This window comes from Abrus precatorius, unplaced genomic scaffold (genome assembly GCF_003935025.1).
Source record: "Abrus precatorius isolate BTA unplaced genomic scaffold, Abrus_2018 Scaffold2, whole genome shotgun sequence".
Lineage (NCBI taxonomy): Eukaryota > Viridiplantae > Streptophyta > Magnoliopsida > Fabales > Fabaceae > Abrus > Abrus precatorius.
The window spans coordinates 23,864,452-23,888,086 of record NW_020874362.1 but is presented as its reverse complement, the minus strand read 5'-3'; the positions used below and the strand labels follow the sequence as shown (position 1 = coordinate 23,888,086).

Genomic DNA, 23,635 nt, shown 5'->3' with positions numbered 1-23,635 from the left:
TCACAACCCCAAACTTAAACTTTTGCTTGTCCTCAAGCAAATCAAAATTCAAACAATTCAAATGAAGAGGGTTGAATTTGTCCAAAGAAAATTTTAGAAATTTTCATTTCAACTTCATGCTTTAATTAGCATTTCCAACATCTTCACAACCAAAGACTCATTCAACAGAGGAATCATATTCATGTCAAATATTCCATGCAAAGTCCCACTAAATTGAAACAAAAGAATCAAGCAAGGTTTCATGTGACTCTCATAATGCAAAGAAACTATCCATCTCACAAGGTGGTGTTTCACTCATCACTCAACAACATTTCAGGCTAAGTGTTTTCCCTCAATCTATGCATTTAGCCTCACCCTACCATAGGCTTGCCCATATTCTCAATCTCCTTTGCCTAGATACAACGAACCACCTATCATGAGGGCTTTGTTGGTCACAAATGGGATTAGGATAGGCTCAAATTTTAACCAAGGAGGGTGACAAGATCAAGTGGGTACTCAAGAGGAGGGAGTTCTTTTGAGTGATTTAGTACAACAACTAGAGTGGAATGCCTTAAATGATGTAGCTTAAGAGGTTCAAGCATTCTTTCACCACACATTTTTTTTTTTAATTTGCCTTATGTGGAAATCCTTTTTCAACTCAAAAGCCTTGCTATGTTTTTCTTTCTTTCTTTTCTCCTTTTTCATTCATTCATTCATATTTATATGATGTCATGGACTTTGACAATCATTCTTTTCTTCTTTTTTTTTTTTTACATGTATTATTAACATGTATGCTGTCCACCACCCTAAACTTAAGATGTTGCTTGTCCTCAAGCAACTACACTCATAATCGGCACCCCAAACTTAGGTGCTTGCACTAAATCTTGAGGCAACTCAAAAGAAATGTCTCTCTTAAGGAAGGGAAATTATTGGTGCAGACTAAGTTTGGTGAAAGTAAGACATGGGGAACAAGGGAAAGGAGGTGCAAGGGTGGGGGGTATGTGCAAAGAAGGCCTCAATCATCTAGATGGAAAATTGCACAATGCATATTGAATTAAGAAACAAGGCAAGTTCTAGAGGATGAATGCAACAATACATGTAATATGCACACAGAAAAAGAAGTAAGAGGCCCAATTCACTACCATGGTAAAAGTGATAATAACTTGCAAAATGAGAGCACAATTCACCCGGCAAGAAAATATGTTCAAAATGTTAGGAACAAAAATATGTACAAAAATGAGAATGAGTATGGGATGGATGGGAAATGCAATCAAAGCATAAAAGCAAAATTATAAAACAGGGGAGTAAATTAAAAGGAAACTAGAAGAAATGAAATAAGGAAAATATTTTTGTATTTTATCTAGTACGGTGCAGAAAAAGTAAGCTACAAATAAATGCAAAATAGAGACAAAGAGTTCACCCCCCTTTTATAGATGATGTATTCAAAGTTCAGGGTAAAATGATGCTCCTCTTGATGGAACTGAGGGCATCTCTGCACAATGATAACAAGAGTTCAGAAAAAGAACGAAAAGGGAGGTAACATAACCGTTTGAAGGAGAGTAACATAAAAGCAGGAACGGAAAGACAATAAAAGGACACAAGTGGTTCCTAATTACTTGGAAAAATAAAAGAAAATAAGTACAAGCAGAGAAATAAAAGAAAACACAAAAAGTGGACTAAATGGCATCTTCATCAGAGGTGGATGAGGTGGCGCCTTCATCTTCTTCTACTTCTTCTGCTTCCTCTGAGGAACTGGAGTTGCGGACATCTCTGGGAGCATTGGGATTGAATGGGGGCAAGTCATTCTGAACAGCAGCTCGGAGGAAAGGGGCAGGGAAACAGTGGGCCTGATATATCTGGTCTGAAGTCATCCCCATCTTCTTGCCAATGTTCAGCATCATGGTCTCCATGAGGAGGAGCATGCTGGTTTGACCAGAGTGGATGGCAGACTGCCTCTGTGCTATTTGCTGCAGCTGCTCCTTGATTGTTGCAGGGGTCTCCTTATTGTATTCGGGTGGCAAGGTGAGACCGGGGTCTGAAGACTTCTTTGGCTTAAATAGGTCCTTTACTAAGGCAGTGGAAATGGGAGGAAGTGCTCTAATTCTCTGCTGGTAGTCTCCAAAATCAACACCTGCATCCTGGCACAACATAGTGATTAGAGAGGGAAAAGCTAAAGAATCTCTGCTCCTTTTAAGGACTTCCAGCATGGCTCTGCTGATGACCTCCCCAACATGGATAGGCATGCCAGTGAGAATGGCATAGATGAGTTCTGCCCTCTTTACTGCAATGGTGGAGGTGTGGATGACTGGCATGAATGAGCTGACAACAAAGATACTCCACACCTTGGCAGGAGGGAGAAGGTGTTTAGTGGTCAGATTCTTGGGCTGCATTTTACAATCAAATCCCAATTTTCTCCTTCAATACAGATTGCTTGAAGTATAGGCTGGTAATCCTTTTCCTTTTGTTTGGAGAATGCAGTGAAATCCAATTGGTCAGGTTGCTTCTGCAGAGGAGGGATGTTTAAAACCCTCTGGATGGTGGCTGGAGTGAAACTAACTTGCTTACCCCTGACCATGGTGTGCCTGGGGGGGTAAATGTCATCTTCCAGGTGCAGGGCATTAGCATAGAACTCCTGGGTGATGTCCTTCCACCCATTGCCTGCACAAGAAGTGAAAAGTCCCTAGCCACGTCTGTCTATCTCCTCCTGAAACTGTGGAAATGTCCCCTGCTGGATTTCAAAATTCCTGTCCTGGACGATCTGGCGCCTCAGGATGTTCTCTTTGAAATATTGTTCATGCTCTGGGGACCTAAACCTTGGGTCATGAGTAGGAGGGGGTTGAGATGAAGAGGCTTCAGCTATCCTACTCCTCTTGGTTCTAAGTGTGTTCCTTCTAGGATTGCCCGACATTATCTGCAGAGAAGAGAGAATATATGAATGAATAGTGCAGGGGCTGCAAAATAATTTGATATCATCTTAAGTGATTTGTGTGCAAAAGGGTGTGTAGTGCTACATATGACCCAGAGGGCAATGAATTTCAATCATAGCCTACAAACATAGAGCTCAAATGGTATAGACAAGAGCAATTAAGCACAAAGAATGGTGTGACATACGTACACTATGTATAGCAATCCAATGGATAGTAGAATATGACTATTAAAGCTTTGAAACTCAAGGATCATAATGCAGCAATTAGTGAAATTAAAGTCACAAAAAGCATGTTCAACACCCAGAAAGAGCAACAATTATGGTTAATTTTGTAATATGCATGAGAATCAAGTGCAACAAAAGTAAAATGGCATGGGATTGAAAAGCAAAACAGCAAAATGGAGGGGTCAAAACTAAATAGAAATAGGCACGAACCAAATTTAGGCACTAACATACATGAACAAGAAGTTTAATATCATTTTTGGCATGTTTAGAGGATAAAAATGAGGGAGGGGAGCATAACAAAAACGATAAATGGAAGTCATGGCAAGGAGGAAGTGGGCGTGGCCACTATTGGGGCCAAAAGTGGGAACGCCCAATTGAATGGGAGTAATACGCCCCTTTGGGTGTAATTTAGGGACCTCACCCTCTCTAATTAAAGTAAGAATGCTCAATTACACAAGAATTACACCTCAATTTCAAGAAAAAATAAGTAAAATTGAAAAGCCCCAAATTGGGGAATCTATGAACCCTAACCATAAATGGAGAGAAATTGAGAGAATTACCTTGTTTGAAGCCTTGGGTGTGGTGAGGGAAGGTGCGTTTTGGGTTTAGGAGTGAGTGGGTGTGAGTGGGTGAGATGAAAATGGTGCGTGCTGGATGTTGGGCGGTGTGAATGCGTCGTGAAGTGGGAGGAGTGTGTGTGAAATAGTGAACGTGTTCACTTTGAAGGGAATTAGTGCCTACTATGGGTTGGGCCCAAGGGGAATAGTGCAAATGGTGTACGTGCCTACGCTTAACAAGTAACGTGGGGCACCTAAAAGGCTAAAGTTTGGCTCCAATTTGCGCATAGCCACTATGAAGCTTCAAAGTGGGAACTACAGTGAAGGTGTGTGGAATGTTATTTGAGCGTGGCTACTTTGGAGCTTCAAAGTGGGAACTCCAGAGAAGGTGTTTTGTGGGAGATTTGCGCGTGGTTACTTTGGAGCTTCAAAGTGGGAACTACAGTGAAGATGTGTGGCATGTCATTTGCGCGTGGCTACTTTGGAGCTTCAAAGTGGGAACTCCAGAGAAGGTGTTTTGTGGGAGATTTGCGCGTGGTTACTTTGGAGCTTCAAAGTGTCCACGCGCAAATGATTGAGCTCCTGGGCGCCAAAGTGGTCACTCCCACTCTTAAAAGTAGGAACTACAGAGAAGGATTTGCTTACCTTGAGCCAAAGTAGTCACTATAGCCTACGAGAGTGGCCACTTTCATGAAGGATGAATTGCACCTAACAAGAATGAGTGCCCAAAGTGGTTACTGCTGCCACAATCCCTGCAAAAATTCTAAGTCCACAGAAAATTATTCACACAAAATTGAATTGTATCTACAAATGAAAACAAATAAAAACAAAAACTCAATTGAAAGAATGCAAAGGGAAAGAACAAAATTCCTTATTCACGTGTGAGTTGCCTCTCACAGAGCGCTTCTTTAACGTCACTAGCTTGACGTGCGAAGTGATTTACTCATGATAGGGGTCTTGGTTGAAGGAATTGATGGGGGAGTACACATCCACCTCTTCAATCTCCTCCAAGGGAACTGAGTTCTCCAAAAAAAATGCTTCAGGCGATGTCCATTCACTGGAATGCAGCCTTCCAGTCATGAACTTGAGACATGAGTTGAATAGAAGCATCTTTTGACCTACACAGGACTCTCCTCTACCTATCAATTTATCATGATACTGCTTGGTTCTCTCCTTGTAGGTTCTTGAGTCTTCATATGCTCCTAAGTGCAGCACTTCTAGTTCTTGGAGTTGTGGCTTCCTTTTCCTCTTCCTCTTTCTCTTTCTTTTCCTCTGAAGCTGCTTCACTAGTTTAGTTCCCTCTTTCAACAGAATTTTGTGCATGCACAGGAGAGGGCTAATATCTGGAATGTCAGCTAAAGTCCATCCAATAGCTCTCTTGTGCCTTTTAATTACTTCCAACAATAGCTCCTCTTGATCACCTTCAAGCTTGGTGGAAATAATGACCGGGAGCTTCTCATAATGTTTTGGTAGGGGCTTTAACTCCAATGTGGGAGGTTGCTCCATAGAAGGAAGTGATTTGGCACTTTCATTTGACAAAGTCTCTGCAATATTCAAACCAAAGGCGTTAGATTCAACTGTACTTGTACTCAAAACATCACATTCCAACCCTATGGAATTTTCAGGTTCATCAATGTTGAAAGTAGTAGAATTTGCATTCAAATAATCAGAAATCTCAGCACAAATGTCACACAGAGAAGAGCTATTACACGATTCACAATTGAAAGTATCTATACAATCAGAAAAATTAAGGAGAGGGTCTCCTCCTAGAAATTCAGACAAACTATCATCTATTAATTCATCAAGATGGTTAATGTGGAAAACAGAGTGTTCTTCATTTGGGTGCTTCATGGCATCCAGTATGTTAAAGCGGACAACACTGTCTCCAAACTCCATAGTAAGTGATCCTGCATGCACATCAATCTTTGTTCTCGCAGTCTTTAAGAACGGTCTTCCCAAAATGATTGGTGCAACACTATCCATTGACTCTTTCATGTCAAGGATGTAAAAATCAGCTGGAAAAATGAGGTCATTCACCCTCACTAACACATCCTCCACAAGTCCAGCTGGATGTGCTGTGCTCCTATTTGCTAGCTGGATGATGACACCTGTGGGCTGCAATGGTCCAAGAGACAAAGATGTGAAGATAGATAAAGGCATAACATTAATAGAAGCACCTAAATCAAGCATGGCATTATCTATCCTATTGTTGCCTATAATGCAGGGAATAGTAAACGTCCCTGGATCTTTGCATTTCTCAGGCATGGAAGTTTTCTGCCTCTCAAAAAGAGCTGATACATTCCTCCCCATGTTCACTCTTTCATTACCCTTTAGCCGCCTTCTATGAGTACACAAGTCCTTAAGGAATTTGGCGTACTTTGGGATTTGCTTGATAGCATCTAACAAGGGGATATTGACTTCAACTTTTCTGAAAGTATCCAGAATTTCTTTATCAACCTCTTCTTGCTTCTTGCTGGGCTGAACCATTCTTTGAGGGAAGGGAATAGGAATGGACCTTTCCTCTTTGTCCACCACTTTTGGTTGATATGGTGTGAGCATAGGTGCAGGCTGCTCTTGACTCTTAATCTCTCCTCCTTCACCTTCTGCAGCTAAAGTGCGACTAAGATCCTTCTTCTTAGGCATTTCTGGCTCTTGCATCACCTTACCAGATCTCAAGGTAATGGCACTCACATTCTTTGGGTTTGTTACAGTTTGTGCAGGGAGATTGCCTGAACCTTGAGATTGAAGTTGATTTAGGGATGAAGCAAGTTGACCCATTTGATTCTCCAAGGTCTTGATACTTGCTTGAGTTTGTTGTTGGAAGGCCTGACTCTGTTGCTGGAAATTGAGATTACTCATGGTGAGTTGCTTCACAAGGTCTTCCAAAGATGACTCACTCTTTTGAGGTGCAGGAGCTAGTGAAGGGGATGTTTGATGGTGTTGTTGAGATGAAGATGATGGATGGTGATGTTGTTAGGCTGAATATGGCTTGCTTTGTCCAGCTTGATGCGGTTGGAAATGGTTGTTTGATGGTTGGCTAGAGCCTTGATGCTGTGCATTTCCTTCCCACCTTAAGTTAGGATGGTTCCTCCAACCGGGATTATATCTATTGGAAGATAAATCCCAGTTTTGTTGTTGCTGCGGCTGCTGAAAAGGGAATTTATTAGCATAAATATTAGCAGCGTAAGCTTGAGGATTACCTTCCGAAGATTCAGTTTCTTGCAATGTGGGGCAACTATTAGTGAAGTGATCCGTAGATGAACAAATCCCACAAAGCATTGCTGGAATGGATGGATGTGGAGGTGTATATGCAGCAGAATTCTTTTGGATGGATGCCAACTGTTTTACCATACAAGCCAACTCATCTAGCTTATGCTCCAGCTTGTGTGAATCTGAAGTTTGAATCTCATTGACACTCCTGGACATGAGAGAATTTTGCCTTGTAGCAAACTGTTGAGAGTTAGCTGCCATATTTTCAATGAGGTTTCTAGCGGCAGCGGGAGTCTTGTCAACTAGGGCTCCCCCACTAGCTGCGTCGATCATGCTCCTATCCATTGGGTGTAAGCCCTCATAGAAGTATTGGATTAGGAGCTGGTCACTTATCTGATGATGGGGGCAGCTAGCACAAAGCCTCTTGAAACGCTCCCAATATTCATACAAACTTTCCCTTTCCAACTGCCTAATACCACATATTTCCTTTCTTATTGAGGCAGCTCTTGAGGCAGGGAAAAAATTTTCTAGGAACAATCTCTTAAGGGTGTCCCAACTTGTAATAGAGCTAGGTGGAAGATAATACAACCAGTCTTTAGCCAAATCCATAAGAGAGAATGGAAATGCCTTCAATTTGACATGCTCCTCCAGAACTCCTTGAGGTCTCATAGTGGAACATACAATGTGAAACTCCTTCAGGTGTTTGTGAGGGTCTTCACCTGCAAAACCATGGAATTTAGGTAGAAGGTGAATTAATCCAGTTTTCAAAACAAAAGGGGCATCCACATCTGGATATTGGATGCACAATGTTTAGTATGTGACATCCGGTGCAGCTAGCTCCTTAAGAGTCCTCTCATCACCTACCATTGCTCCAAAACTAGAGTCAAGTGAAAATGTAGAAGAGTAAACAGAAATTGGTGTCACAGATTGCAAAGATGCAGTAGGAGATGATGGTTCAGAGTGTTCAGAGTGATCCCTATGTGTCCTAATATCAATCTCCTGGTCTAATGGATACAAATCTCCAGGGTTTGATCGGGTCATGCACTAGATATCAACTAACTAAATTGAAAGCAAATTGAGTAAATGAAATAACAAGAACAATTTAAAATTTCTCTGCAGAATTATGCAGCAAAAAGTGCAGAAAAACAGAGAAATATGCAGCAAAATGAGTGCAGAAAATTGAAAGTGAGTAATTGAAAAATTGCAGCACTAGAATGAAGGGAATGATGCAGAAAATCATGCAATGATAATGCAGAAACAGACCATAAAATTCGTATGACTATCAACACAATACAAAAACTCAGAATGAAACAAACGTACTAACATGCAAAACACAAAAACAGAGCACCAATCATGTTCAACATAAGTTCAGCACCAATAATTCCCCGGCAACAACGCCAATTTGATGAAACGATATTTTACTACTCATCATGCAAAAGATTGTCATTAATCCTCATCAAATATGCAAAGAAATGAATGCAGTACTAGGGTGTTATCCTAGGTCGTCTCCAAGGAATTTTTGGTTGGGAACATACATCGAACAAGTGTAAACATGTATTTTAAAGCAAGTAAATTGGGGGGAGTTTGTCAATTTCCGGGTTTTAATCAAGAACGAAATGTAAATTTAATGAAATTCAATCAATTAAAATGAGTAATCCCTAGTCAAGCAATGAGTTCTATCATTATTCTTTCAAATGATTCAATAATCCCCTTTCTTTCCCTTGAATTAAGTTAATCTAACAAGCGAAGACTAACTTTAACATCCCAATTAAAATTAAGCATCTTAATGGGCTCCAATCTCTATCCCTAAGATTAAGCAACCTCAAGGATTAATCAAAATTAAGCAATTTTGAATAAGAATTTCGTTAGGTAAATTAGGGTTCATTAAGCAATGTTCCCTTCTTGCAAATTCCATTTCATTCAGAGATTGGGGTTAATAAATTCAAGGAAAGAAAGATTTGTATTGCAATTAATCCCAAGAATTCAAGATTCATGTGCATTGACTAGGAATTACAAGAAAGTTTAGCCCTCCATATGGATGGGCTTCACAAATGAGAGAAAGAAATGCAAGAACGTAAACATCATTAATGTAAACTTAACAAAAATCAAAGGAGAAATTGGAAATTAAAACCTATAGAGGACCCTTGGCTGTCACCCAAGACTCCAATGTCGTAAGAAAATATCCCAATTTGGCAAAGAGAAATTGTGTAAAGTGTCAAAAGTCCCGTACCCTAATTCCTAAAATCTATTTATAGTGGATGACATGTCACCAAAGTGTCCACTTTTGCCTTTGAAAGTGTCCACTTTGGGCCTTGAAAGTGTCCACGCGCAGAATGCAAGGAATGCCGCTTCTTTGGAGTTGCTACTATTTGTGCTGAAAGTAGCTACTTTGGATGGGCGTAGCTACTATGAGAGCCCATAGTAACCACGTGCAGGAAGGCTTCAAAATCAGCGTCCAGGAGCTTCTGAAGTTGCCACTTTTGGTCTTCAAAGTAACTACTTTGGATGCGCGTAGCTACTATGAGAGCCCATAGTAACCACGCGCATCATGCTTCAAAATTGGCGTCCCTGGAACTTCTGGAGTTGCCACTTTTGGGCTTGAAAGTGGCTACTTTGGAACCTTTAATGCCCATGCTTGCTGTAGTTGCCACTTTTACTCCTCAAAGTAGCTACTTTGGGGGCAACTTTCATCTAAGGACCAAGATTTCTCAAATTTAACTTGGGCATTCTGCAAAATCATCAAGATAATTAAAATTGCAATCTATATCTATGTAATTAAATGCAAATTAACCAAAAATTAATAAACCTATGATATTTATTCAAAATGTGATTTCTATATTATTTTCACTATCTAAGTCCATTTTTTCTATCAAGAAGCATAAAAAAGGCAAGTAAAAATATAATAAAAAGTGGATTCATCACACTATCACACACAAGCGTAGAGACTCCCCTCACACATTACACGCCTTTCTAACATTATTCAAATCACACATCGAGCATGCATAAAATAATATATTTTCAACATTCCATTTCAATTCATAAACATGTGCGCTTACTGCATCATCAAATAATCCACACACACGTACGCTCACTGCACGTAGCCACGTTCACTGTGATCACAAGTTCCCAATGCCCTCAACCTCAGGAACTTACTCAGTTTCACACCATGGATGGTCACCAGATAGCAACTGCTCCACAGATATAACGTGTACGATGTTGAGCCCCCGAGCAAAGGTGTTAGTCAGAGGCCCGATCAAGAAGAGAGTGTGTGGCCTGTGGTGCACCGACGCTCACTGTTGGTGTTACCACTACCTTTTCTTTTCCAAAGTATTTCTACCACCCCATCTTCTACACCCCCACTGTATCGCTAGACTATTCATAGTTTTTCAGCATATTCAAACACAACCATCATGTCATTCACACGTATTTTCAATCATTTCACATTATTCATTATCAACCAATGGCATATCCACATAATTTCAACCATATTGTCAATTTCATCATAATATTCACTTTCACACATGACACGTATTGACATGTATGCTCACATCCAATCACGTTACACTCAAACACACAACATTTCCATCACCATTCCCATTACAATCAAACTATTCTCATCAAATACATATTTTCCTAAGTTTTATTCTAACCACATTGTAATACATAGCAAAATAAACGAATTCAAAGCAAAATGAGATAGGATAGAGTCCCCCCTTACCTCGGAATGAAGACCTAACATAAATTATTGGTAGAAAACATCTCCCACGCAGTATTTCATCTTCCAAATGCTCCAAATGTGATTCCAACCTTTAATCTTGCATCCAAATGGTTTTGAAGGCAATTTAATTGGTGAAATAGGGTTTTGAGTTGAGAGAATCATGGAAGAAGAAAAGGGAAAGGTGAAAAGTAGGTTTCCTCGAACCTTAACCCCTCAAATACCTTTTTGGTCACAATATTCTCGCTATAACGAGACATCTCTCATTGCAGTGAGACCCTTTCTCGCTAGAGAAAATATCAGAGGAAAGTGCACTCTGGTTTCTGCAGAATTTTGCTACATGAGATCCTCTCGCTACAGCGAGACTGCACCCAGAAATGCACCATCCTTTGTTGCCATCTCGCTACAGCAAGAACACAACAGAGTCATACCATTTGCCCAAGGCCTTCTCACTACAGCGAGAATGCCCCTACAACATACACTTAGCCTATTTTTCCAACCAATCCTGTCCAATTTACAAATCAATATTCACATTTCAAATCATCACACACTTACATACTCACATATACTCATATTCGTATACATACACACATTCACGTCATCACATAAATCAAAATCGTGAATCAAAACACCACATATGCTCATATATACACATCCAAATAATAACTCACGTATTTATATTAATGAACACATATTATTACAAAATTTGGGGCATTACAACTCTAGAAAGCCTCATTCTAGACGACCTATTCTTGCTACAGTGAGAGATATCTCATATAAATCATCCATAGATGTACTTGCACTACCAATACCACTACTTGCTTCTCTAACTTGAATCAAGTTCTCATCTAAATCCTTATTTGATCTTAGCTCATTCTCTTCCTCCACAATCTAATCATCATTAGAAGAAACATCCTCAGTGTCAAAGTTAGGCTCTTTCTTCATCTTAATACTCTTGCCCAATTTTGAGTTGGCCATGACAAATAGAACATCATTTATTGTCTTTTGATTTAAACGATTTTTTTTTTGTGAACCTAAATAACAACAAAATTAATTAATAGTTTCACACAATAAGTAAAGTAGTCTACTTTATAATTTTAAGAAATAATTTACTTACCATTTTAAAAGCACTCTAATTATGCTCATAACCAGATGAGTTATATGTCATGTTTAATACATAAATGACAAATCTTTGCAACACTTAATGTTGTCCATCATAAGATTCTCACAATTGTACTGAAGTTTTGAGTTTCAGTCCAATAATTGCTTCTTTTGTACTAAAAAACCTTTTTTTAACTTCGAAATAGTTTAGTTGACCATCAATCATTCATTTCATCCATATCTTCTACCATTCTTTCTAAATACTCATATAATTCATGCTTAACTTCAAAATCAGTTTCAAAATTTGAAGCATAATGTAAAATTAGGTTAAGGTAATAGTCCGCAGCATGCAAAGGTCTATGTAATTGGTTATCGCATCTTCCATCAATTATATCCCGTAGTTGCATGAAACTAAAGATTAAAGAATGAAAAGAACTTTTCAAATCGAAGTTATAAATTATCAAATTAAACTAAAGCCTTATATACCTTTTTATAACACTATTGAAGTTGGTTTGAATATTCTCCTTAACTCATTCCATTTCCTCGTAAATGAAACTCATGTCTAGAAACGTCTTTTGCATCCACCATACGCAACACTTTAATTAAGCGATAAGCACCTCTCAAATAGTTCATGATATTTTTCAAAACTTCTTATTTATAACTTAATTTTCAATAATTATTTCATCATTAGTTTTTGCAAACTTACTTTTTTCCATTCTTTGGATGTAAACATTTTTAATAATGATTCCTTATTATCATTCAAACATAATGCAACAAAGATATAATACCAGCTCTAGAATATATGTAAGTTATGATATTTTATCACTTGTAATAGTTTCTTTATGTAACAGTATCTTCTTCTCAAAATCTTCCAACATAAGATCAATGCAATGTACAACACAAGGTGTCCAATAAAGTCTTTTCCTCTTCTCCATCAATATTTCTCTTGTTGCCTTATAATTTGTTTCTCCAACTTATTCAACGACCTCATCTATCATCTTGAAAATTTTGTCTGTTGTTTGCATATGTTAGATGCATTAATAGACTTTAAAAATAGCTCCTGTAGAACTATTTGTCAATAAATTAAGTATAGACCTCCTCTATTTGTTAGTCTATCCATCAATTATTATGGTGCGTTCAACTTTTTTTCTAACAAGCTTTCTGATCTTCTAAAACTATATTTGTATCATCAACTTTTTGCTTTAAATATTTTATCCAAATCTCATGTTAGGATGGTGGCTTAAATCTGATACCATGTCGAGCAATCATGTCACACATCATTTTAAATTCTTCACTATTCACAACATTGAAAGATATTGCATTATTGTAGAAAAATGAAGTAATGTCTAAACATGCATCCTCTCTCAAACTTTGTTTAAAAATTGTATTGATTGTAGCTTGAGTGGTCACTCTCTTTTTCTTAAAAGAGTTGTTGGAGTCTCAACAACACCTTGTGTTTTTCTTTTTCCTACATTTTCACATTCACTAGTCGTGTGTTTGCTTTTTTATTATTATTATGAATTTTTCTTGCAATCTAACAACACTATCCCACATTTGCGTTTGAACATCATCAAGGACATTCATGCAAGCTCCAACATTTTATTTTGTTCCTGCCAAATGATACTTGAAGTGATAAATTTCTCTAATGTATTCATTCTCACAATGTTTATATTTAATTTTCCTAGCATTTTCAGTAACATAAATACCATGATTCCATGTCACATCATTTCTTGTTTCAGTAGCATTGTTGTTTATTTTTTATCTCAAAGTACTACCTACAATTCTACTTCCTACAACTCCACTTAACTAAATCTTCTTCCCTTTTCTACTGCTACCAACTTCATTTTTAGTATTAGAAGTCATGCAAGGATGCGAGAACACAAAATAAACACGAAGTACCTAGTGCCCACAATGTAGCAACAAAATAGAACAACCATGTAGCCATCCAGAGAACCGCAAACCACCAATGCAGCCACGCAGAAGCACCCAAGACATAGCCACTTATGCAGAAGTACACACACTAAGAAGGAAAAGGAAGTAGTCATCGCGCATAAGATAAAGTTTGAATAGTGAAAGTAAGTCAAAATATGAGAAATTGATTTTTTTTGTTATAATTTGGTTGTTGTATGTGACTTGAACACCTAGATTGAATATGATCATTGATCTTAATATTATGATCCCAAACAATCTTAAAAGAGTTCAATCCTATTTGCGATCTAGATCATGGAAGTTGAGCAAAATTATAGGATTGTGCGATCGCACAATCAATCCTGATTTTGACAACATTGATCCACCACATATATTATACAAATTCAATTATTTTTCATTAAAATTATTTCATTTCTACTTAACAAAATAGACCAAAAAGAGTAGAACTTCCATACTTGAATACCCGGTCACACATTATAGCAAAAATCAAGTTTTCCAATATTCCTCCAGCAAAAGGAATCAGATGCTGAGTTATATTTTATTGATACCATTGAATTCAACCAAAAAAATAAAAAAATAAAAAAAATCACCATATCTTGAAGAGAAGCAATTAATCCTTAGTAAATATTCTCCACTGCCATTTTAATAGAGGGAAACGTTTAAACAATTGCGCACATCCTTATGCCTAAGCCATCGTTCTTCTTTGACAGAGAAAGCACTCCAATTGGGCCATGCTGCCTACTTCTTCTCATCTTGCCCACCCTACAAGAAACAATCCTATTTGAGCAATAGTTGAACTCTCCAAGTATGGGTGCCTCTGTCAGCAAGGATTAATTTGAACCAATGGTTCACTACTAATTAGGAAACTAGCTCCTTCTCCTTCACCTAACACCAATTGGTGCTAAACATTTTCTGAATGACGTAAAGGATATATTTAAATTGATATAATGTAATAAAAATGAAGTTATTCAACTGTTAGTTCAAGTAGTTCTACTGTTTGGATTGTTTAAGCGTATGATTGGTGCACAATTAATGGATTAAATTTCATTTTTCATTATATCTAAAATTTTTCATTATGTTTTCATATCTTTTTAAAGCAAAACTCCTCCATATGTTACGCATCTCACGATCATCATATTCTGTCGTTATCCTTTCTCTCGATCCTTCTGGTTGTCGCGCACATTTCCTTGCTACACTAGAAACACCACAAGCTTCTCGTCATGATAATGGGTGTCTACTGTAAGAGCATTTGTTTATTCAAACACAGCACATTGCTGACAAGACTTCGTTGCAAATTTTGGATGTTAAGAGTTAGAAGATGCACTCGTATAAGAAAGCATGACGCACAATTCAGGCGTACGTAAAAATCCACCCACATTTAATAAAATAATTATGTCATACGAGATATTTTATCGATCTTCTGTTTTCTTTGGAAAAATTTAATATAACTGGTTTCGAGTGATGAATACTCGGATAACCTTGGCCAACACAACGTGTTTTAGTTTCAAAACCCACCCGTTTTATTACTAATTCTTTAGTCATACTCCTAAGGCTTAATAATAATAACAATAATAATACATATTATAGTTAGACAAATTAATACATATATTGTTATTTATCGGATTTCATGACTTATCCCATTTTACTAACATGTCATGGCCGAAAAATTAATTTGATAGGTTTAAATTTAAAAATTAAATTAAATATATTTTAAAGATAAATTTAAGTTTTACTTTGATTAATTTAATAATATATAGGATAAGATTAATTCAACCTAAATTAACATTTGTATAAATATTACTAAAAAAAATTTGAGTAGGTAAGGATTAAGATCAACCTGTTACAATTCATATAAATGTTGTTTCAACCCCTATCGTTATTAATAATGCTGCATAATTTAATTATTTAAAAATTATTTAGTAATATAGCTTACTAATTATAAATTTTAAAGATATTTTTAAAAGAAAATACAATTTTTATTTTTTATTATTTTAATTTAGAGTAGCAACCCGTGAACTAATCTAGTGAATTAATAGATTGAGTCAAGTTGCAATTTATAAACACCCCATAAAAGGTGGGTCCAGTTAAAATGAGTTACTGTTAAACTCAACCCATAATAAATTAACCCAGATCAAGCAGATTAATTCATCCATATCCCATTTTGACGGCTCTAGGTGTAAGCAACGCTGTCGGTGATAAGTGAGTGGAGCAATAAAGTTGTTTCAAGTCTTCGGAAAAGTGGGTTGTAACCCTACTCTCGGGAACTTGTCCTGGCCTAGAAGCTACTCTTTAACCAATCAATTGATAAGATAGAAAATGGAGAGAAAATCTTCCACTTTCCTCAATTTTCAAAAACTAAAATCTTAATCAATACTTCTAGAGTATTGTTAATGGATTAAAAATATTATATATATATATATATATATATCATTTAATATCGTTAATGTACTAACTTTGTTAATTTTAATTTATTAAATATTTAACTAATACGTTTAACTTTACTCCTTAACATGAGTTTTGGAAAATAACCTCCACTTATATTGAATTTTAGTCAGTTTTATGTTTGATTCATGTCATTTTAAAAAATATATATACTTCCACTTGGGGGAGAATAATTTAAATATGGTAACAGGTTAATAGAATACATAAAATACGATTTTTTTTTTTTGCAAAAATACGTAAATATGGTGTTCCAAAAAACGCCATTGACAATTTTTTCATGAAACAAAAAAAACCTGCAAATTACAGACTTAAATGACATGAGTCTGAACTCTCAGGCGCCTGAAAACTCGCCACTGGTGACCTTTGAACGCCATTAATGGAGTCTGAAGTCTTTGAAAAATCGCCAATGGCGATTTTTGACTCCGTAAAGCTTGTTCCACTTGCAATTGTAGATGTTCACGCTTGCCTGCATCTCTCAGATCTGAAAAATCGCTACTGACGACTTTTGCATCAAGAATCTCTGAAAAATCACTATTTCATCCGTCTCTGTAGATGTTCACGCTTGTCAGGCATCTCTCAGATCTGAAAAATCACCAATGATGATTTTTGCTTCAGGAATCTCTGCAAAAATGACTGTTGTCCACAAGCATGTGTAATGGTGGAGTCAAAAATTGCCAGTAGCGAGTTTTTGTGCTATAAATGGCACTCCAATTGAGCAAAAATCATGCACGAAGAAGAAAGGCAAAGTGAAACTGTGTGAGGGTTCTGAGAGGGTACTGAAGAAGGATTTCGGAGAAGAAAAATGAAGGGTGATTTGTGAGGGTGAAGAAAGGTTGAAGAAAGGTGAAGAAAGATTAAAAAAATATATATTGAGTGTAATTTTTTTAATTTATTTTTAAAGATGGTTAGGGATTTTACTTTGGATTCGAGGATGCATATTTCAGAGAAAATCCACAATTTAAATGTAAGTTTAATATTTTGATTAATTTTTAAATTTAATTTTGAATTTAGATTTGATATCAATTTTGGTAAATATATTTATAATTTTGAGTAATTAAGAATAAAATCTGCATTTATTAAGTTAAAATTGTAAAATAATTATAATTAGTTATTTTATATGTCTTAACATAAGTATTAAATTATATTATTTTTAGAAAAATGACGTAACAATTATTTGTTAGTATACATAGTTACTTAATATAAACTTTGAAATATATATTTACAGTAATATAATAAATTGTTATTATTTTAATAAATTTAGAAACAAATTATATTGAGTAATAATTCAAATTATTTAATATAAAAAATTAACAAAACATAGAGTCTAAAAATGGATATTTAATAAAAGCATATTTATTTTACACGTACCACAAATAAATTAAATTAATTTCTATAATTAGTATTTTTGACATTTATTAACATATTTTAAAAATATTATAAATTAGTTAAAAAATGTAATTTATTTGATTTTGTATAATTAGTTAATAAATATAATAATTTATGACATATTTATTATACTGCAAAAATTTATGTTATATTTGTAATTATTTTTGGTCAATTTAAAACAAGTTTTTCATATATTATTAATTGAATATGTTTAATATAAATAAGAAATAAGAAAAAGTACGACAAGTTAGATAAAATTCTATTTCTAACATTTTATTTGTATAAATTTTATGATAGTGAAATTGTTTATGTTATATTTGTAGTTGTGTTATTATTATTATTATTATTATTATTATTATTATTATTATTATTATTATTATTATATTTTATTTTTTTGTAAGACTAGAATTTTATTATTATTTAGTTATAATTGGTTAGTAAATTTAATAAATTAAATTTTTTTTATATTTTTTGTTTATAAATTTGACATAATAATTTTGTGTGGACTAATATAAATTTTTTATGACAGGAGATGAGACAATTACGTTCTCGCCACTTATCCATATTGCATCTAGAGAAGAAATAAATGACATATTACGCAATGCTGGGTTTGATTAAGTTTCTAAAATTTGTCATATGCAAATAAACGGTCTTTTGATTAATGCACTTGTCGAACGTTGGAGGCCCGAAACACACACATTTCATTTACTTTGCGAAGAATAAGAATGCACAATTACATTAGAAGATGTTTGTATGCTACTTGGACTCCGGATTGATGGTCTACTAGTGATTGGGTCCACTAATCCCTCTTCTGCAGTGGTTTAAAACATGTGTGATGTGTTATTAGGGGGTCGACCATCAATGAATGATATTGAAGGATCAGAAATTAAATTAAAGTGGCTTACAGAACATCTTGGTTGGCTTCCTGTTAATTCTGACATTAGAAGAGCACAACATGCACGTGGATATATACTTAGTCTGTTGGGACATGTCTTAATGCCAAATAAAAACAATTCAGTGGTACATACAAAATTTCTACAGTTACTAGCACAGGTAAATGAAATTGGGAATTATAGTGGGGGTTCTGCATGCCTTTCATTTCTTTATAGAGGTTTGGATCGTGGTTCACGACATGATGCTAGAGAAATTTGTGGGTGTATAATATTGCTGCAAGTATGGGCATGGCATCGACTACCGTGGTTGGCTCCAATCCCTGGTGAACTAATAGTATTTCCACTTGTTCTCAGATGGAGAAAAATACGATATCCAGCAAACTCACCATTTAAGAATATTGGCAGTATTAGATTGGCTTTGGATCGAATGGGTGTTCATGAGGTAAATTATTATAATATTCTTGTAATTGTTAACACCATTAATTTCTATATGTAACTTATAATAAATAAATATTTGCTTATTTCATGCAGTTTCTATGGCGACCATATGAGGATGATGATATTGATGCATTAATTCCAGATAATGTGAGAAGAGAACGTTTTGTATAGTCAACTATGAGCCCCTTGATTTGTTTCGAAGTTATAGAGTGACATGCAGCTGACCGTGTCATGTGATAGTTTGAATATGCACAGCCTATTCCTCGACCACCTGAAAGTCTGGAAGGGGTTCATAACAAAGACTTGTGGGGATTAAGAGAACCAAAGAATTGGAGGGTCATTCATAATGATTGGGTGATAATGTGGGAGCATCGGTATCAATGCATATTACAAGGATTAGAGATTACTATTATCCTTCAGCTGAATATTGGGCATGGTACACACTTTATGCGGCAAATTGGCTATGGTTATGCCAACCGATGGAGCAACTATCACCCCAACAGGAGCAGTTCCCCAACGAGCCACTACTTTCCCATCCTGAGGAGTTTCCCATAGATAAATCACCCATGCAACATCAGGGTATCCCACCATCCTCAGTTCAACCAAATCAGGAATATTATTGGTCCCCACAAACAAACCAGTGGCAACCATTTCAATAGGATGAAGAACCCATACCTCAAGAACAACAACAAATGTCGGTTGATAGAAGGAATATTCGTGATGGATCAATAAGCAGGGAATCACGAGGTACGAGGTCTATTGATTGTAACAGTGCTACTGTGATGTCTGGTCAATTTATGTGCACATATGACTTTGGACTTGATGAAGGTCAAAGTTCCCAACTCAATCGGCAATTTAACTTTGACTTAAATAAGGATGCAACTGTAGAAGAAGAACAAGTACATGAGGAGGATGTGTATCGACCACTACCAGTGACACCAGAGTATAGGCCTGTACCACAGGGAATATTCTCACCCAAAGATCAATGGTCTATGCCAATGATGTCATGGGATGTCACACAACAAGATAGCACATTCACCCTAACATCTGGTCATATGGAGGAACAAGTGCATGAGCAGGAGGAGGAGCATGAACACGAGGAGGAGCAGGGTGTAGGTGATGATGCAAATAGAGGAGGAAGACACAGGGGATTTTTTACACGTCTGTTACGTCCTTTTACTCAACCCCCTGATAGATATAGTCCGTCATTAATCAAAAAGAAAAAAGGCAAAGGAGGATAGTCAGGTTGTTAGTACTATTGTTGTTTGCTTATTTCTTTGTATAATGTAATCGCATGTTATCTGTTCTTTGAATTTGTTTGAGTACTTAACTTTGTTATGTATTGTTAGTTTGACTAATTAAAACAACCATGTTTATAACATCACAAGCAAATCACATTGATAACTGCTACAAATATTTAGAACAACTCCAAACAAATAAAATTAACACTACACGACATCATCACAACTACAAATCACGTACTTGGTCTTGCAGCATGAGGACATTCTTGTCGACTATGGTTCCCAGCTCGACAAAGACTACACCGTTTTGGTCTTCTCATTTCATGCATATCCATTTGATTCAGAAAACGAGTTGATTTAGGACGACCTTTACCTGTGCGCTTCAAGCTAGGATTAGGACAAAGTTTTGGTCCTCTATAACGGCGCCATGTGTTTTCATTCCCAATTACCGCAAACTCCTTCTTATAAACTTTGCATACTTTATTAATCGTATAAACATCATCAACATAAGCACGCCAATCAATGTTTTTAATACAACATGCAGCAATCACATGACGACATGGATATCTATCAGTATGCATATCACCACAGTCACAATACCTTTGCCTCAGATCAACTCTATATTCTTGCCTGTTAGATAAATCCTGAACATGGAAACTCTCACTTCGTCTATCAAATTGACTAATACGCAAGTTTCTGGCGCCTACCTCATTTGATTGAAGTCGGGTTGTCACAAATTCAGAGAAAATATGTCCGGCCTTTTTTCGTGCATATGCTTCACTCCCTTTCCGAGCAAATAACTCAGCCAATCGAAAGTAAGTTGCTCTTAATGGGGCAGTGATTGGAAGATTTCGGGCACCTTTTAACACTAAATTAATGCACTCAACCAAATCTGTCGTCATGTGACCCCACCTATGTCCTCCATCAAATGCTAGAACCCATTTCTCTCGAGGAATTTCATTAAGCCAGTTTGAGTAAACCTCTCCACGTTCCCGTAGACGCTCATAATGAATATTATATTCATGTTCAGTTCTTGAATAACCTGAAAAAAATACAAGGATTCATATTAGTACATTAAATAGTATATATTTATTTGTTTAACATTTTTATTAAAAGTACAATAAGGTTATGAAACACACCCATGCGAACAACAAGTTTATGCAAGTATGGAGCCTTAAATCTTCATAAAAAATTTGCCGCAATATGCCTAATACAATACATGTGAAAAGCTCTTGGTGGTTCCCACTCTCCATTACTTCTTCTTATTGCTGCATTAATTAACTCGTGTCGATCAGAAATTATGCCAACACTATTTTGGGTGACAATGTGTCTGCGTAAATTATGAAGGAAAAAAAATCAAGCATCTGTTGTCTCACCCTCAACAATAGCAAAAGCAATTGGCAAAATATTTTGATTACCATCTTGTGCAACAGCCACTAATAGAACTCCCTTGTATTTTCCATATAAATGTGTCCCATCAACTTGGACAAGTGGTTTGCAGTATCTAAATGCTCTGATACAAGGACCAAAAGTCCAAAACACTCGGCGAAATATTTTAACATTGGAAACTAACTCATCAACACGATAGGCATCTACAGCATCCAACTGAACAACGGAACCTCGAACACAGTCACACATTGCTGCACACCATTGCGGCAAAGCTTCAAACGAGGCTTCCCATTGACCATAAACTTTTTCAATTGCCTTTTGTTTTCCCATCCATGCTTTCCTATATGTTATCGTGTAACCCATATCGAGACTAAATTTCACCAATAACGAGTTTTATCTTAAAGGAAGGGTCAGACTCAACCATTGGCTTTATACATTCTGCAATTGTGTCGGAATCCAATTTGGTGTGGTCCTGAGAAATTCTTCCTCTTGTACATGTGTGCGGACCGTTGTACTTTCTAATCTCCCAAATAAACTCGTTCTTTCTAAAAGTAGCACGAAGAAGCCATCCACAATCAATTTCATACCTCACACATTTACAATAAAATGTACTTGGTTCTGACTCAACCACTTTGTAGTCCACTCCATTTGCTATACTATAACACTTAATTGCTCATATAACAGTTTTTCTATCAGCAAATTGCTTTCCAACATACAAGTCTCCGTTTAAATCAAAATGACCTATCAAATGTAAACACAAGTATACTAAATTAAAAAACTATATTTTTATTCCTCAACAACATTGTTAAAAATAACACATACCTAAATTTGCATAATCTGAAAACTCAGAGGCATGCATAGAATCGAGATTTAATGAACGCATGAAAGGTGGCTCCCCAAATTGATGTTGTCCAATTCACTGTGTTTGACAATTGGACCTCGTCATCACCATCGTCATCTATATCTTCATCTTCACTTAGTTCATCACTTCCATATTCTCCTTCAGAGTCACCACTTTCATTGTTGACATTTATCCATTCTACCTCTCTGTTTGGGACAATGCTTGCATATGCATCCTCATCTTCTTCGTCAATGTTAATTGCAATTTCTTTGAAAACAACATATAACTCAATAGCAGGAGTTGGTGGATGACATTGGTGATGTATTTGAAACATCTGTGCAACATCAGCATCGTTTGTTATTGGAACTGTATAATATTGCGTGAAACCACCAAATATAGATATTGGACACCTATAAACTATACTTTCCACTGTTTTTGGAAACTCAAATTCAATATTTTGAGTAAGCCAATAACACAGTTCGCTAAATGACATATTTTCTCTCATGTACACACATGTTGGCTTTTCACACCTAAATAACACACCTTCACGAGTGTTTGTAAAAATCTCGCCATTAAAATATATCAAAAGGAGTACACTCATTTTTTTCTCTATAATGATCTCTCCCTCTCTCTATATCTAAAAATTCAGATCTACTCACTTGCAACGTCAATGAAGAAAAAACTCGGTATTTATAGGCAAATATTTTAAAAATCGTCAATAGCGACTTTTAAAATTTTTAAATTAATTAATATTATTTAAAAGTCGCCAATGGTAGTTTTTTGTTTTTTACTCTCAAAAGTCGCCAATGGCAATTTTTTTATTTTTTTCCTACTTCCAAAAATCGCCACGGACGATTTTACATGTATATTTTTTAATTATAACATCAAAAGTCGTCAATGGCAATTTTTGCCATAAATAAATTATTACTATTTTTAAATCTCGCCATTGGTAAATTTTCATTATGATTTGATATATAAGATAAAAAAAATCGTCACTGACAACTTTTACGAAAATTCTATATTCACGTAATATAGTAAAAATTCTCCTATTTTTTGTATTTTAAAAATAAAAAACCATATAAAAATAAAGTAGCCTCCACTTGGCATAAACATTTTAATTAATGAACGTAACAAGGAACCTTTGGGAGGTTCACGAAAGTATTGAAATTTGTCAGAAAAGAGGACAAAACCACTTGAGTGGGTTTGCTACCTATATAAAGTTCTAGTTTTCATCACAAATTTGAGCGATTAATTCATTCCAGTTTTTAGAAACAGTTAACACTTGTACGATCGAATAAAGCTCAATTTGAGCATTGAAATCAAATTACACCAAAATACCTAGAGGTCGATCTTTTATTGCTTT

At 35.9% G+C, this 23,635-nt stretch overlaps 2 protein-coding genes and 1 non-coding gene across 3 annotated transcripts; 2 read left to right on the top strand and 1 right to left on the bottom strand.

The window, feature by feature from the left end:
• The first annotated feature begins 7,288 nt into the window (after positions 1-7,288).
• On the top strand, positions 7,289-7,393 carry LOC113860409. The gene has a single exon (XR_003503861.1). It is a non-coding gene; the product is annotated as a small nucleolar RNA R71 (small nucleolar RNA).
• Positions 7,394-18,298: 10,905 nt separating this feature from the next.
• LOC113859643 (serine/threonine-protein phosphatase 7 long form homolog) lies at positions 18,299-18,972 on the top strand. The gene is made up of 2 exons (XM_027492362.1): positions 18,299-18,805; positions 18,895-18,972. Exons 1-2 carry the CDS (start codon positions 18,299-18,301, stop codon positions 18,970-18,972), a joined length of 585 nt encoding a protein of 194 aa, XP_027348163.1.
• Positions 18,973-20,275: 1,303 nt separating this feature from the next.
• LOC113859642 lies at positions 20,276-21,794 on the bottom strand. Its single transcript, XM_027492361.1, has 2 exons — positions 21,419-21,794; positions 20,276-21,084 (listed from the first exon to the last, which is right to left on the bottom strand). The coding sequence occupies exons 1-2, from the start codon at positions 21,792-21,794 to the stop codon at positions 20,276-20,278; spliced, it is 1,185 nt and encodes a 394-aa protein (XP_027348162.1).
• Between the last annotated feature and the right edge of the window lie 1,841 nt (positions 21,795-23,635).

What these genes read in the sequence shown, in the direction of transcription:
- LOC113859642 (XM_027492361.1), bottom strand. Translation starts at nt 21,794, where the DNA reads ATGGGTTACACGATAACATATAGGAAAGCATGGATGGGAAAACAAAAG. An exon ending in TGCTTTTGCTATTGTTGAGG is followed by an intron (nt 21,085 to 21,418) that starts GTGAGACAACAG and finishes TATTTTTTTCAG; the next exon opens with GTTATTCAAGAACTGAACAT.
- LOC113859643 (XM_027492362.1), top strand. Translation starts at nt 18,299, where the DNA reads ATGTGTGATGTGTTATTAGGGGGTCGACCATCAATGAATGATATTGAA. An exon ending in ATCGAATGGGTGTTCATGAG is followed by an intron (nt 18,806 to 18,894) that starts GTAAATTATTAT and finishes TATTTCATGCAG; the next exon opens with TTTCTATGGCGACCATATGA.